This window comes from Cylas formicarius, unplaced genomic scaffold (assembly GCF_029955315.1).
Source record: "Cylas formicarius isolate icCylForm1 unplaced genomic scaffold, icCylForm1.1 PGA_scaffold_10__41_contigs__length_53128322, whole genome shotgun sequence".
Classification (NCBI taxonomy): domain Eukaryota; kingdom Metazoa; phylum Arthropoda; class Insecta; order Coleoptera; family Brentidae; genus Cylas; species Cylas formicarius.
The window spans coordinates 8,364,127-8,379,026 of NW_026844214.1; the positions used below are offsets into that span (position 1 = coordinate 8,364,127).

Genomic DNA, 14,900 nt, shown 5'->3' on the forward strand with positions numbered 1-14,900 from the left:
CCTGAAACGGATACGTATCCACGTTTTCAGTCATATTATATAATTTTTGTTTAAAAATAGCTCCTGAAATAAACTGTGCATTTATGATAACAAGAAAATCAATATACTTTGCTGTGGCGGATAAAATGTTTACACGAACTTTTATATGTGAAGCTCGCAAATGAATAGGTAAAAAAATATCCTACTTAAAAAAAATTTAACCGCATCCGGACATCCAATGCAATCATGCAATCTCCTTTTACTACGCTCTAAGTTTCTAGTGTTCCTTTGTTCGTTAAATGAGTTACGAATGAGTCTGAAATAAAATAAAGTTCGTTCGCGAAGGTTATCTCAGTAAATGTTCTCGGTAAACTTTAATTATTTAAAGCACCCAGGAGGAATTCTTTTTCTTAGTTTACGGATTTTATATGCTATGCGGCATGGAATATTGTGCGTAAAATACAAGGTTTTCAAAATATTTTATTTTTGGGATGTGTAAAGTTCTGTTAACTAGTAACTTTTTAAAATTACTTAAATACTATACAGGTTGCTCGAAAGGCATTTTGTATTTTATGATAAAAATAAGTGTATATTTGAATGGCGTTTACCATATCTAAACCTTAAGATAAAAAAAAATTGTCAAAATGTAATCCAATTTTAATTTCTCATTTACGTAAGAAGTATTTAAAGTGTGCAATCGAAATCTACAGTAAAGACGTTATAAACGGCTTTCCATCTTATACAAGGTGGTCAAAAATTTGTAGTCCATTTGGTGAGGTTTTGATGTGAAGTATTTTATAACTGCATTGAGTTTTTCATAGGTGCAAATTCTATTATTAAGACTAATAGTAAAAATACCAATTCGTGGCATGTTTAACAACGAACTGATGCCGTAACTAGTATACTATACTATAAACAATAACATAGATAATAACTTGAAAATTAATTAATTTTTCTTTATATATACATATATAACACTTAAATATTATTTTCTTGAAACGATTGCTAACCCTAAACTTGGGGACTATAGGCTTGAAAGGATCTCTAACACACATATTATCTGGTGTTGTTGGAAGCGCGATGATTATTTTTTCCATTCTTGGATTTTAGTTTAGGTGGCTTTGGTTTCTGGAAGAAGTTATTTAAATTAATCGCTTGCGTATACACATGTCTGGTCAGTGTATTGTACTTTACCTTTTTCCCGTCTACCCTTTTATTTGTGGGAGCCTTTTTCGTTTTCTGTCCTGTTTTTTTTTAACCGGCTAAACATTCAGAATGACCACAAAGAGGTACATGATTCGGTAAACGAGAACGAACAGGGAACTACAGTTTTGGACGAACGAGTTCATACAAAAATTTGTTTCGTAACCGAATATATGTTGTATACTTTTTGTAAAATCACTGCATGACGAGAGACGTGATCATCAGAACTGACATATAATAGTTTTGTCTATGGAACTTGAGAACATCAAAATACCGTCAGTTTTTAAAAGCTCCTGAAAGCATCCAATCATTCTCAATGCGATATGGAATGATATTATAGTTGTTCTAATGTTTAAGAAGATTTTTAAATAATACACGAAGTTTTTATTACAAAAAAATTATCTGATATTTCCAATTTCTATAAGCAAGCAAATACAATAAAATTTTTAAATATTAAATTAAAAAAATATAAGGTTCCATTTAAATTTTAATCAAGTTATTGCCAGTTAAAGTTGTCAATAGATTAAGATGAATTTTTTGCCATATAAGACGGGAAGTTTTTATAATTAGATATTTATAATACTGTTACACTTTACTGTAAATTGCCCCGATTAACGCTGTCTATATTTGAGAAATTAAAATTAGAATACGTTTCGACAGAACTCAAATTATTAAAAAAAACCTTAAGATTTACGTATGAAAAACACACACTTTTTTTGATCCTACCATACAAAAATGCTATAATATATTGCCTTTGCCTCTAAATTTCACTCACTAACCCGCACGTAGCTCCATTTTCTTTCTAAACAGCGATCTCCACACACACAACCTATCGAAAACGAGATAATTATATATCTATTAGCTATATGGTATCCATTATGCGAGTGTAAATTGCGTCGAACTTTTCGAGCAGAATTTCAGAAAATTGAGTGTCCTACAGCCCATACACAATGCAATTATTTTTTGTACTAATTCTACAACAAGTGGATTTGACAGTTGACACAATAACTCTGTGACATTGGATCGTTTGGAAGTTGACCGGAGACAAAGTTGTCGTATAGTCTGTCTCAATCTTCATCGTGTTGACTTTCGACGGACACTTCCCACTTTAAAGATTTTATTTGTTGCTGGGTAAAGCCATTAACAAAAAGAGGTATTCTTACTTGAGTGTCAATGCAGGGGTGGGCCAGGTATATTTCTTTCTTTCTGATATATTCCTTGAGTGTTGAAGATTTGTGGCAGTGTAAAATAATCGTTTTTACTGTGCGTTTCAAAAAAGGTACTTTACGAGAATATATAATGGCCCGTCGAAATCATTTGTCGCTTAATACAAAACAGCTTGTAAAAAATGTATTGATTTTCAAAATCATCATATAGACAATAGTGATCAGTACCTAATATTGTCTTTATCAAAGCGAATTTGTTAATACCTTGGATAAACTGAAAAAGAAACTAGAAGAAGATGAAACCGGTATAAATATAAGCCGTGCCACCCTCCAAAGAGTTGTTTGTAAAATGAGGTTTAAGAACCACAAAATAGACAAGAGGCAAATAGTAATGGAATTACACATTACGCACTAGTAGATTTAATTATCTTCAAGAATACCAAATAGCCAAGAAACCAATTTCAGCTTCTTTCAAAAATTGAACTGCCAAAACCATAGCTCCTCCTTCAACAATAAAGCTACGAGAAGCAGGATCACGCAGCACTGATGCTGTTAAGCCAGCTGCTGAGCTACCTTTTCCTGTAAAGACAATAAATAAAATAAACAAACAAAGTTTTAAAATGTTTCCCAGCATGCCATAAATTTCGAACACGACCCAGCAGAATGATAACAAAGTTTCAATGGCTCCTTAATGCAATTTTATTTCAAACATAAGGTTTATAATGTATAATTGAACTGAGGTGGCTTTTACTTGATGAAAATCCATTTATCAAAATAAATAAGAACTAAAAGTTCAGATTTTCACGAAATTATATATTATGACATGACAATTGTTTCGACAACACCGTGTCTTTATCAAATGATAAAGACACGGTGTTGTCTTTATCAAATGATAAAGATACGGTGTTGTCGAAACAATTGTCATGTCATAATATATAATTTCGCGAAAATCGGTACTTTTAGTTCTTATTTATTTTGATAAATGGATTTTCATCAAGTAAAAGTCACCTCAGTTCAATATCTTCAAGAAATTAAAAGATCCATATTATACCGTGATGAAACATGGTTCGATACACCCGACAATTATTATCCGATTCCGAACTTTTTGAAAATTGGTTTTAAAACAATCATTTAATTTTTTAAAGCTTATTCCGAACAATGTTATTGTCATGGATAAGGCAAGCTACCACAGCCGTCTGCTACGCAAAGCATAGGCCTCATCAAGTTCAAAAATTGAAATCCAGAAATATTTGTTAGTATATGATATTTATTTTGAATTCAGTTACTAAAAATCGAAACTATTGGAAATTTGCAGTGCAGCATATTATAAAAATTGAGGATTCTTAAATTTTTTTACAAAACAACATAAATCCTATTATAATTAGTGTCAATTACGACTCTGATACTGAAACTGAATTAGATTTAAACATTTAGAATAAGAATGTAATTATGTATAGATATTTCTAGCCATATGTTGTATATATTTAATGTCATTGTTTCTTCTTAGTGTAATTTAATAAGATTCTACCCACCTAAATAAACAAAAAAAATATATTATTACCAAAACCTCTAAGAGTCCGTCCCTAATGTTATGTCCTTTAATGCCTATCGGACGCGAGTTTTATTGCCGATTGTGACCGACTATACCATATTATCAAAAAGGTCATCAATTATTTTTAGTTTCTAGAACAGCTGCTAGACGGCACAACTAATGCAAATAAGAAAATGAGATTCTGTACAAAATTTTGACTGGGGAAGTCATGGTGGGCGAAGGGAAGATGTGTTTAACATATCTTGTATACACACATCTTACTCTACCCCTCTACTTTATTTTAACTGGACATAGTTCGAATTGGTTGAATCAAAAAACATGCGAGCTAATTTCTAATAGCGCTTTTACATTATTATCCCGATTTTTATGGTGTTAACTCCAAGTGAAGATAATTAATTTTCTTTTGACAATAAACCTGTTTGCTCTTTTTATCTTTGATTAAGAAAAAAATCAATTCAAGTTAAACTAATATTGAATTATAAATGATCATTTTCGTCGCAAAAACGAGATTTTTTTTCGTTTCAATTGCATTTATTTTGCATTAGTAATTATCGAATTATTAACTAATGTACAAACGTAAGTTTTGATAGTTGTTCCATTTAAAATAACCATTTTCGGTATAATGTAATTATAACAAGTTTAATAATATATATAGTCTTGCCGTATCAGATCAACGAAGTTCGCTGTAGAACACTTCTTCTGTAAAACAAATTTTAAAATAAGCACAAAGATTATTTTTATTCTTTATTTCTGTTTAGGGCCGGTCATTACTGCAATGTTATATGCTACCACAAAGAGTTATAAAATATAAAACCAACTGGAAATCCGTCGTTTGTAAAGGCTGTAGCAAATATTTCCTTTAGTGTTTTTTGAAACATTCGGAGCAGTGGTTTTCCATTTACGGGCGTTTTTCCGGGTCGTGTTCCTCCTAAGTTGAGTCTCTTAAGTTACGTGTCTGTTTAAACCATATTGGTGCATTCTTCTCTAGTTCACATTACTAAACAACCTTATTTTTGGTTTTGCGAGCTGAAAGTTTCCTTATATATGGAAATTGTCCCAATCGGAACTTGACTATCTAATAACTATACGTTTGATAAATTTTAATAAATTAAATGATGGCGTATGTTAAATTTTTAGTTCTCATCTATCATTTTTATGGCGTCTTTTTGTTTTGATTGAATTGATTTAACGGTTGCGATATGTGAGGTTAAACTAATTGTGTATTTAGCGCGTCCATCACTATTCTATTTATTTTATTTATTTACTTTATGCTCTAAATTTTTCTCCTATATAAGTTTTTGCATAACCATTTTTAGAGTCCTTGACGTGTTTTACTAAAGAGTCGAAACGTCTGCACAGAAACTGTGAACATTTCGGATCTTGTTAAACCCCAAACTGGGTTAAAAAACATCAAAGAAAAACTGAAAAAAACAGTAGAACCTTGATTATGCGGGCCAGCCGGGACCGAGCCTTCGCCGGATAATCGAAAACACGTATAATTCAAAGTTTTTTTTTGTATTATTTTTTTAAATTTATTTAGATAAATACATGTGTCAAACAAAGAGAACAAACGTAATAGAAGATACAACATACATGTAACAAAAAATAAAATATAGTATATACAAAATGTATACAAAATGTATACAAAATCACTTAAAGCTGAAGTACATGAATGTCATTAATTCCAGGCTGGTCTTCAAAATATTGAATAAGTTCGCAATAATTATTCTCATCGTCACTACTTTTTTCAGAACTTTCTTCAGAAGTCTTGTTAATTACGTTATCGTCATTTATGATCTGATACCCTGCTTCCTTCTCCTGTATTTATTTATTTCTTTATTGTCTTATTGTCTATTTCTTCCAAACCATTTACTTGCAAGGCTATAGATGCTATGTTTTCGACCGATAGCGCACCTTCATTTAACTGATTATTATCTCCAATAACGTCTTCATTCTCTGTATCTATTAAGGTTATTATTTTATAAAATGATTTTTTAATGTTGGTTGCCTTTACTCCATTCCAAGCACGAGCCTCTTTCAACTTTAGACGTTTCCAAAATTCCACAATGTCACGTTCTTCCAAAAGTTGAAGCATAAGATCTTTTCTATAAAGCCTTTTCATTGTCTTTATAACCCCTTGGTCCATTGGCTGGGCAATATATGAATATGTTTCCATCTTCTGACTTAAGTTGCTCTACACTAGGATGCGATGGAGCATTGTCCAGTAACAGTACACCCTTTGGTGGAAGATTTTCTTTTTGATGAGCTCGAAGTTGGGGTATAAATTAAAAAAAAAACACTGTTTAAAAATTACTCTATCCATCCACGCTGCCTTATTATAATAATTATTATTACCTTATTATAATAATAAACGGGCAGTGTTTTTATATTTTTAAAAGCCGTCGGATTTTTGGATTTGGATAACAGCTGACCTGAGCTTATGCGTTCCTGAGGCATTGGCACAGCACAAAACTGTTAAATGGTCTTTGCTTGCTTTGAAACCTAAAAAAAATTAAAAAACATCAAACAAAATATGTGTTTGTATGTAAAGCTAACCTGGTGCACTAGTTTCTGAGCCTGCAGCAAGTGTTCTTCCTCTTATTGCTTTCCAACAAAGTCCAGTTTCGTCCCCATTATACACTGGCTCAGGTTTTAGGTCGTGCTCCGTCAAAAGATTTTTAAAATCATAGCAAAATTCTACCATAGCAACGTCATCAGCACTTAATTTCTCCCTTTGAACAGGCAATTCTCGTATTCGATGGCGTTTTTTAAATCTGTAAAGCCAACCAGAAGATACCGAAGTTGCCTTGCATTGCTGGTGAAACTCTTCCGATCTCTTCTGCAAGAACCACCTGTTCATACCATCATCAAGTTGTCGAAAAGTAGACCGTTTTAGTGATTTTCGATCAGAAATAGCTTTAGCACTATCTGCTTTAGCTACAAAGTTCTGTAATTTGGCTTTTCTCTTTACAGTGTCACGAACTGTTTGTTTTCCAATGTTATACTTTTTAGTCAACACAAAAACACTTATGTTATTTTCAAATTGCCTTAAAATTTCCATTTTTTGCTCAATATTTAAAACATTGCGTTTACGCATAGCACCGGTACGTTCCATTTTGTGTCTCTGTTTACGTTTAACTAACTAATCCAAACTAACGAGCCGGTCGATCAGCAGTCGGCAAATATAATAGGTTAAAACATGGATTCTCCGACATAAATTAGGGATTCCCCGAAAAGAACGACACAGTGCATGCAGCGTCCATGCGCTGCCAACCTCTGATAAATTTAAAACGGCCACACTGGGGCAGGAGAGCTCAAAACTTGGCATAAATTCTCAAACGTAGTAAATATTTAAAAAATGACTAATTTCATATAAAAAAGTTGCCTATAAAAAGAAATGTTATTCCAAAATCTATAATAATAGTGCACATATTTAAAAAAAATGGGTATATTTTTTTGTAAACTTTGTGTCATAATAATGTGGCTCAAAATATACTGTTAATATTGAAATCATGAATATAATAATTATTATTAGTCATCATAATCATCACTATTATCATTAAAATCATGAATATAATAATTATTAGTCATCATAATCATCACTATCATCATTATCATTGCTGGAAGACGGGTAGATGTCATCACTATCAGCATCATTGTCTGAGTCCAATGGTTCTTCGTTGTCAAGATCTTCATTATCAGGTGGGGGTGTAGATACTAGTAAATCCAGAGCTTCCCTTGGCAAACGTTGATGTTTTTTTGTCAATATCTTCCTCTTGCTTGCTATTACAGGATCCTCATTGGATTTTTTACGGCTACATTTTTGGGAATAGTGTTCTCTATATCTTTTAAAATCCTTGGTTCGCGCTTCTCGAGCCTCTTCGGTTAATTGGCCAATGGATAGTAAAGCATGGGCTATTATTTCGGGCCCATGAATGAGGAATTTGTGGACTGTGGGGGGCATTTCCGCGGGCTTGCCACTTTTCAATTGGAAGTTTATATGATAAATGTAATAGATTCAAAAAAACGGATCCAACCGTGTAATACTGATATCCCGAATTGCAGGTTTTCTGTTTTTATTTCTCTGTTTACCATTTTGTCAATTGAATTGAATTCTTGCGATCTTGCTCCGCAAATATAGCATTGTTGTGTAGGGCGTTACATACTTTGCCATCGATCATTGCTAAAGTAAGCCTATGAGCGACTAAAATTGATTTGCCCCTGAGAGATAAATCAGTGCTGTTTAGTGTATCTATTTCTTTATCCACTCTACTTTTTTCAGCTAAAGACACTTGCGTTGATTCCTTAATGAATTCAATTTTCACAGGTCTACAGTATCGTGTGGATGATGGACAAGAATTCTGCCAGATCACTAATGGGTTCTTACTATGTTATAAAAACAGCTGAATCACTCGATTCAGATCCATGAAACGCCTGCTTATAAGAACTATGACCTGAGCTTCCATCGAAACCCCACTTCGTAATTAAACAAAGCTTTTTTAGTTGTTCGTCATTGAGTAAATTGATATTACCTTGTATAGTTATCAATAGGCGTTCTGCAGTATGGTTGAGCAAAGCTTGTAACTGAACTTTTGCTGATACCTCAGTTACTTTTATGTGCTCCTGATTTGGATAGCATTTTTTCTTTTCTGCTTGCACAACTTTATAAGAAGGAAATTTTTCGGGGTCGCACTTTCTAACTAAGCAACACTGGTGTCTTGACAACTTGGCGTCCACCAATAAAGCTAGAGCATCTTCACCTGATATTAGACGACATTTACTTTCTTCCATCTTCATGAACGCCTTTCTATATTTACTTGCCCGTTTTGGAGAAATTGACATGTCCTGCATTAATTTTGAGGCCTGTATTTGTCTCGCTACCCTTAAAGTCATCTGGGTTGCATACTTCAATTCCTCGAGTGGATTTTTGGGCGACCCATTTGTTCTGGTGTTTTTATTGCATAATTTAGAAAAGAAATAGAAGTATCCAACCAATGTTGATTATTTTTTACAAATTTATCCTCCACCCTGCCCGCTTTCATCCATCTGCTCTTAAATTGTGACTTAAAATGCGACAATCTTTGATCAAGTTCTTTAAGATTCTCCTCAGGACATTTTATCCTTTCTCTATCAAAAAATTAAACTTTTCTTCTACGTTTCTCTTTTCAGAACTTTTTAAAATATTGTAAAGTTCCCTCCGAACAATGAAAATAACAGCTGAGCTCGCACCTGCAAGTAATAAAAGCAATAAACATTGAGGTTTTTATCCGTACGAAAATATGTACTTTTCAGAAGCACTGACTTTGCCTATTTAAATGGTTATTTTAAACAAAAGTGCAAAAAGGTTGCAACATTTTAAAGTTTGCCTTAATTGTCTAGATAGTATAGATTATAGCCACACCAAAATGAAAGTTTGAACGAACTTGGAACCAAACTAAACCTCTAACCGTTTCTTGGGAAATCGATAAGTATCAGCCTCCTCACATTAAATAATTACAATTTTATTTTTAAAACTATTAATATTTGCAACAAAATTATTAACACTGCAAATTATAGTACTCACCTGAACTAGACGGCTCCATCATAAAAAAGTATACATTTAAAGAGTTTTTTTTCACGGCAAACTACTTTTGACTGAGCGTGGCAAGTAGATATAGCGCGCTATTGGCCTAAGATGTTTGTTTTATTGTAGGCATATATATATATATTAGGAATACGAATAACAATATGGCGATTTTCTTATTGATATTTCATATATTTACTTTATGCCAAGTTTGGAGGTCATTGGCCCCAGTGTGCGGCGCCCGAAAAAGCCGCAGCCCGGATAAAGCGCGCACGGATAATCGGGGTTCTACTGTATTGTATACGTGCAGCCTACCGTAAATTGGAAAAACAAGATAGGTTTCCCTTACATAGGTTCTACGCGATGAGTTTAGATAAACTATGTCTGATATTTCGTAACTTTTTTATTTTTTTGGAATATAGCACCAGGTACCAGATATGATTTAAATTCGAGCTGAACTTGACAAATCTCTGCTATATCGAGCATTTGTCGCACAACAAATTTATCTTAATTTAATTAATCTACCTTTATCAGTCAAGATACTAACGGAATGTTTTATAAATATAACTACCAACAATTTTCTCGTAAAGTGTTTTTATTGCGTTAGTCAATTGGATTGATTTGTGGTTCCAAGTCCCAAATGTGCGAGGTAAATATTAATACATAAATCGCATATCAGAGTTTATAAATAAGTAATTAATCTTACCTATAACCGATTAAGTTTATAAACAAACTTTTAGATAATACTTAAATTTTATCACAAAATTACATATATGCTTGTAAAGTTCAAGGACGTTCTCAACGAAGGACAAAGAAAAGTAAATTTAATGTAATACTTGATGTAGATCGAATAAAAGTGAATTGAAGTTTGACAATATATTTTATTCGATAATGCTGAAAAGTGTGTCCATTTAAAACACAATATATCTGAGTATGGTCTTTTAAGTAACCCGAATACGTCAGCACTGATAAAGTTAGCAGGCAGACCTTATTGTAGATCAAACTAATAAAAATTAACTTATCTCCTTCGCTTATGGAAAAACGCTAGTATAAAAAAAATGTCATTTCTCACGTTTCTATGAATATAATATGATATATTTATTGGCCATGCTTTAATACGAACTTTTTTTCTATTCTGTTCATTGGTATAATTCTGCAGAGTATTAGGGTTTCAGATTAGTAGAGCTGCTATGAAATTCGAGGTATTTTTGTACTTAATAACATTCTTCTTAAAGTTAAAAGACTCCTAGCAGTTCCGGAAATATTCGGGAAATTTTCATTAATATTTTAAACATGAATTCAAAACGTTTTAGTTATTTGTGAAAACACAAATAAATCAATATTTTTAATCCATATTAAAAAAAATGGCCTTGATGACTTGGATAGGTATAGGTGCAATGCAATTTTTCTGTAATTAATAGTCAACTTTTGAAAGTTGTAGCAAAGAGATGCAAAAAGACTAAATGGTGACCCAACATAGACTTAAGCCACTTTAATTGTTTGGTGTTTCATATTAAAATCCTCTTTATCCAGTTTAGGTCAATTTATGAGTTTTGTCTGTAGTTATCAATTCACCAACATGGTGAAAATGGTGTATCAAAGGCGTCTTGGTAGGATCAGGCAAATTCTATCCTCATTTTTTAAATAAACACTATACAGAAATTAAATGATAATGAAGTACGTTCTTCATCATCACTATTTTATTACTTATCTTAAAAAAACGTGAACATTACCGCTTAGCAGCAAATCCTGATGCCTTAAACTGAACAAATATACTTATAAGTGCCCTAAGCAATATATCAGGTAAGATGGTATGTGGTCAAAAATGACAAGAAAGCTTAGTTATTAGTATCAGATTTACAATAGTGACCAAAAACTAATTTTATTGCACAAAGTTGAGATTCAGCACTTTTCTCAAAAAGCCTATAACCGATTGGCATTCCCAGCATCCCCTGGTTTGGATCATAATGGACATTAAGTAGTATTTAACAATCTGAGTCTATAATTAATATTATATCTTAATATCTTTAACTCAAACGCCGATTTATTTGTTATCAATAAAGATGAAATCTAGTACTAGTCCTAACTAAATATAATATTAATAACAGTTTAATTTAATGTTCTCTTTATCCATGGTTGTTGTTGGGATAAGGTTTTTTAATAATAAAAATTCTTTAAATGTTTTAAATCTTTGTTAAGAATCTAAAATACACACAAATATGAAATATTTTATCTAAAAATATTTGCATAACTTAGTGATATTTTTAATAAATTTTTAAAGAAAATACAAATATGAAAGAACTGCCAGTAATGTAGCTGGAATTTTACTTTTCAATGGAGTAAAAATTGATATTATTAATTTGTAAGATTTGTGGCAAAGCGTGATATCATATTTAGAGAGAATATGTTTTATGTTTTCAGTTAAATTATTTATGTATGGCATTGCAAGATTTTCCTAATTAATATTATTTTCAGAGAAATGATTTTAAATTTTGTTTGATTTTTGATAACATTTCTGCCACATATTCTGAAGAAGAAGAGGAAATTTTAGAGCACGATTAGAATTATAATTTAGATAACTTCCTGGAGATGTACCTTTTGTATGCAATTTTGTTTTTATGTTATTATTATTAAAATTTCTTATTAAAGTTAAGAAAACTTATTATTTTATCTTTTTCAATTTCAATAGTGAATTGTAATTTAAAATGAAAAATATTAAGAATATGATTAACATGATTTTTAGTATATCTGTTTTTTGTTTGTGACTGTTTGTGACATTAAAAAGTAAAAAAGTTAAAAAAAAGTATATTCAACATTTTGTTTAGTTTGCCCAAAATATATTTAATGTATGTAATATTTGTATGTATTTTAGAATCTTGAATAAGAACCGCATTGTGCACGAAAAGTTGAATTAAAATTTTAATGATTTTGCTGTTATTGAACAACCTCAACCCAAACATCTCAAGCATTATATAATAATTATAACTACAAGTGTGCCTCGTTTATGTAAGCCCATATTTCCCCAAGCTGTTATATACTAGAATCAAAACGAAGCTTTAAAAAACATTTCGAAAATCGCCTCTTATATAGATAAAGTTTTGGATTTGTGTAAATAAGTAAATGTTTTGGTTTTCGAGGCTGCGAATATAAATAACTCACGAAGTTTGCGGCTTAATAAGATTTACACCGTCTATAAATTATTATCCATTTAAAATAGTAAAACTCAAAAAAGAGACAAAACTAAACACGTCGGGATCGGGCTTTAAAATGGTTCCTCTTAAACATACAGTGTGACAGATTGGCAAATTCGACTAAACTAGATTTAAAATAGTTATACTTAAATAGAAACATCCATTAAACATTAAGAAGAAGAAGTACATTGGTAAGGTTGGCTATTTCGAATATACTTATTTGAAAATATTGTTTTAAACAATTTGCTTTCAAAGATATTAAAAGATCAAAGATATTAAAAATGTATTGTAATATTGAAATAACATAAAAGTTAAAATGTCCACACTTTAACCTATATTTAAAGATAAAAATGTTTGATTTTAGCAATAGTGTGCTACCACTTTGTTAAATAGCAGAAACTACATTTCTCTTGAGATATTGGGTCTTTAAAAAATGCATATGAAGGTACCCTCTGTGTCTTTTCTAATTACTAACTTATCGAGCAGCCGATAACCATTTCTTATATAAACTTTTACATAGAACGCGGAGCCAATGCCAAGTCAAAAAGCTATCGCCATCTAATGGAATAGACAACCCTTTGTATTATTTTTTATTTTGATTGAGAATCGTGTGGGATTTTGAAAAATGTTTATTTTTGTGAAATTGTTTTTGATATACAGTCTAAAAATTTTACGTTAAAATTAATAACCATTTATCATATTAACTTCTCTCCGTAGAACTACATGTAATCGATTCTCAAACGCCTTCTTGCCTAAATCTGAATGAATAGACATTTATTGAGGTGTTGGTTATAAAGATTAAGGGTTATCCACTATAGTTTAACCTCAATTGGCTTTGATGACATTTTTTTTATGAAGGTCTGACCATTTAATAAACTCACCACATACTAGACACCTACAGCTTTTGAGCAATTTGATTCTTAATTTAGGTATGTTATCTTAATTGCCTGCTACTGAGTTTATATACAGCTGCATTGTTTCTGTTAATATACCATGTATTGTCATATCGTTCATTTTTAAACACATTTGTTTAATGGCGCTTCATAATAATAACCAATGTGTCGCTATCAGCACAGTCTGCTTAATTAACTGCATTACATGTTTATACACCCACGCGAACAAACTTTCATTACACACGTACGACCTTAATAAACATCCCCATCAAGTGGTGGAAAAACGTTTAATTTGAATGAAACCTATTTTAATTAAGCGTTAACTCATAAACCATAAAATTAATTTTAGCGTTCTCGTTTTCTTTGTTATTTAGTGAAAATAAAATTGTTGGCCGGGTTTCATTTAGATAGTTACTTTGAAAATTATGTGTGGCCACATTTACATTTCATTCTATTTGCGACAATGTTTAAATATAACTGGGAGTAAGTCACCCATGAAATTTTTATACGTTATGATCAAATTTTCTTTCTTCCTTTCTCCGTTAATATATCTACAATCACACATTTGTAATTGTTTTCTTTGAATCAAAACCAATTATATACGTAAATTTTTTATGGCATTATTTCGAGAAAAAATTTACTTTTAAATTAGTAAAATTGTATAAATTTGGACACTAAAAACCTTTTTCATGATTTTTCAATATTTATGATTTTTTACCCAAAATGTATGTGCGACTGTTAGTCAAAGGCAGATTAGCTTTTTTATGGTTAATTTGTGTTCTACATTAAACATTCTAAAATAATCATATAATGGATATAGAGTCACGGGTTTTTCGATAAAATCTAATCGCTTTTTTTGTGTTTTAATAAGTGAAACTGTAACAAAATCGTGAGCTTATAAGGGTATACCTAGGAAAGTTTCGAAAGAAATAGGAAAAATAATAAGTTTTGGAGAAGGTCAAAACAAGGAAGAGAAGCGGAGCACATTGGCACACGTTGGCAGTGGAACACTTTTCATATACTACTTGTGCCCCTGGAATTGTGTAGAAATGGATTTTGATACAATCCATCTACGAAGTGTACCACAGCATATTTTTAGATAACGTGGTGCCAAGTGCATATGGGAATTGGTCTGGCGACCACGTTGTTGCTATTTAAAATGGCCTTGGCCTTAATGGCATTTCAAAATTTGCCACATTGCCTGGTTAAAATCAAACACTTAAAATATCAATAATTTTAATTTTATTGATGCGGGATTTTGAAGCTGCGGAAATATGCATTTAGTTCAATAAACATTACCAATATTTATTTCACTTTTACGACTTCGATAAAAGTAATATAGGTCGAATTATT

The 14,900-nt window shown here is 31.4% G+C and overlaps 1 protein-coding gene across 3 annotated transcripts in view; it reads left to right on the forward strand.

Moving 5' to 3' along the window:
* LOC132698753 (lutropin-choriogonadotropic hormone receptor-like) overlaps window positions 1-14,900 on the forward strand; it is a 30,330-nt gene that overhangs the window by 5,518 nt on the left and 9,912 nt on the right. For 2 of the 3 annotated variants that reach the window (XM_060664994.1, XM_060665003.1), the window contains exon 1: window positions 10,079-10,112. The exons of the other annotated variant lie outside the window; for it this stretch is intronic. In XM_060664994.1, the coding sequence (XP_060520977.1) occupies window positions 10,104-10,112 (9 nt within the window). In that variant the 5' untranslated portion in view covers window positions 10,079-10,103. Of the gene's footprint in view, window positions 1-10,078; window positions 10,113-14,900 lie in introns of those variants that run through there. 3 annotated transcript variants of the gene reach the window in all.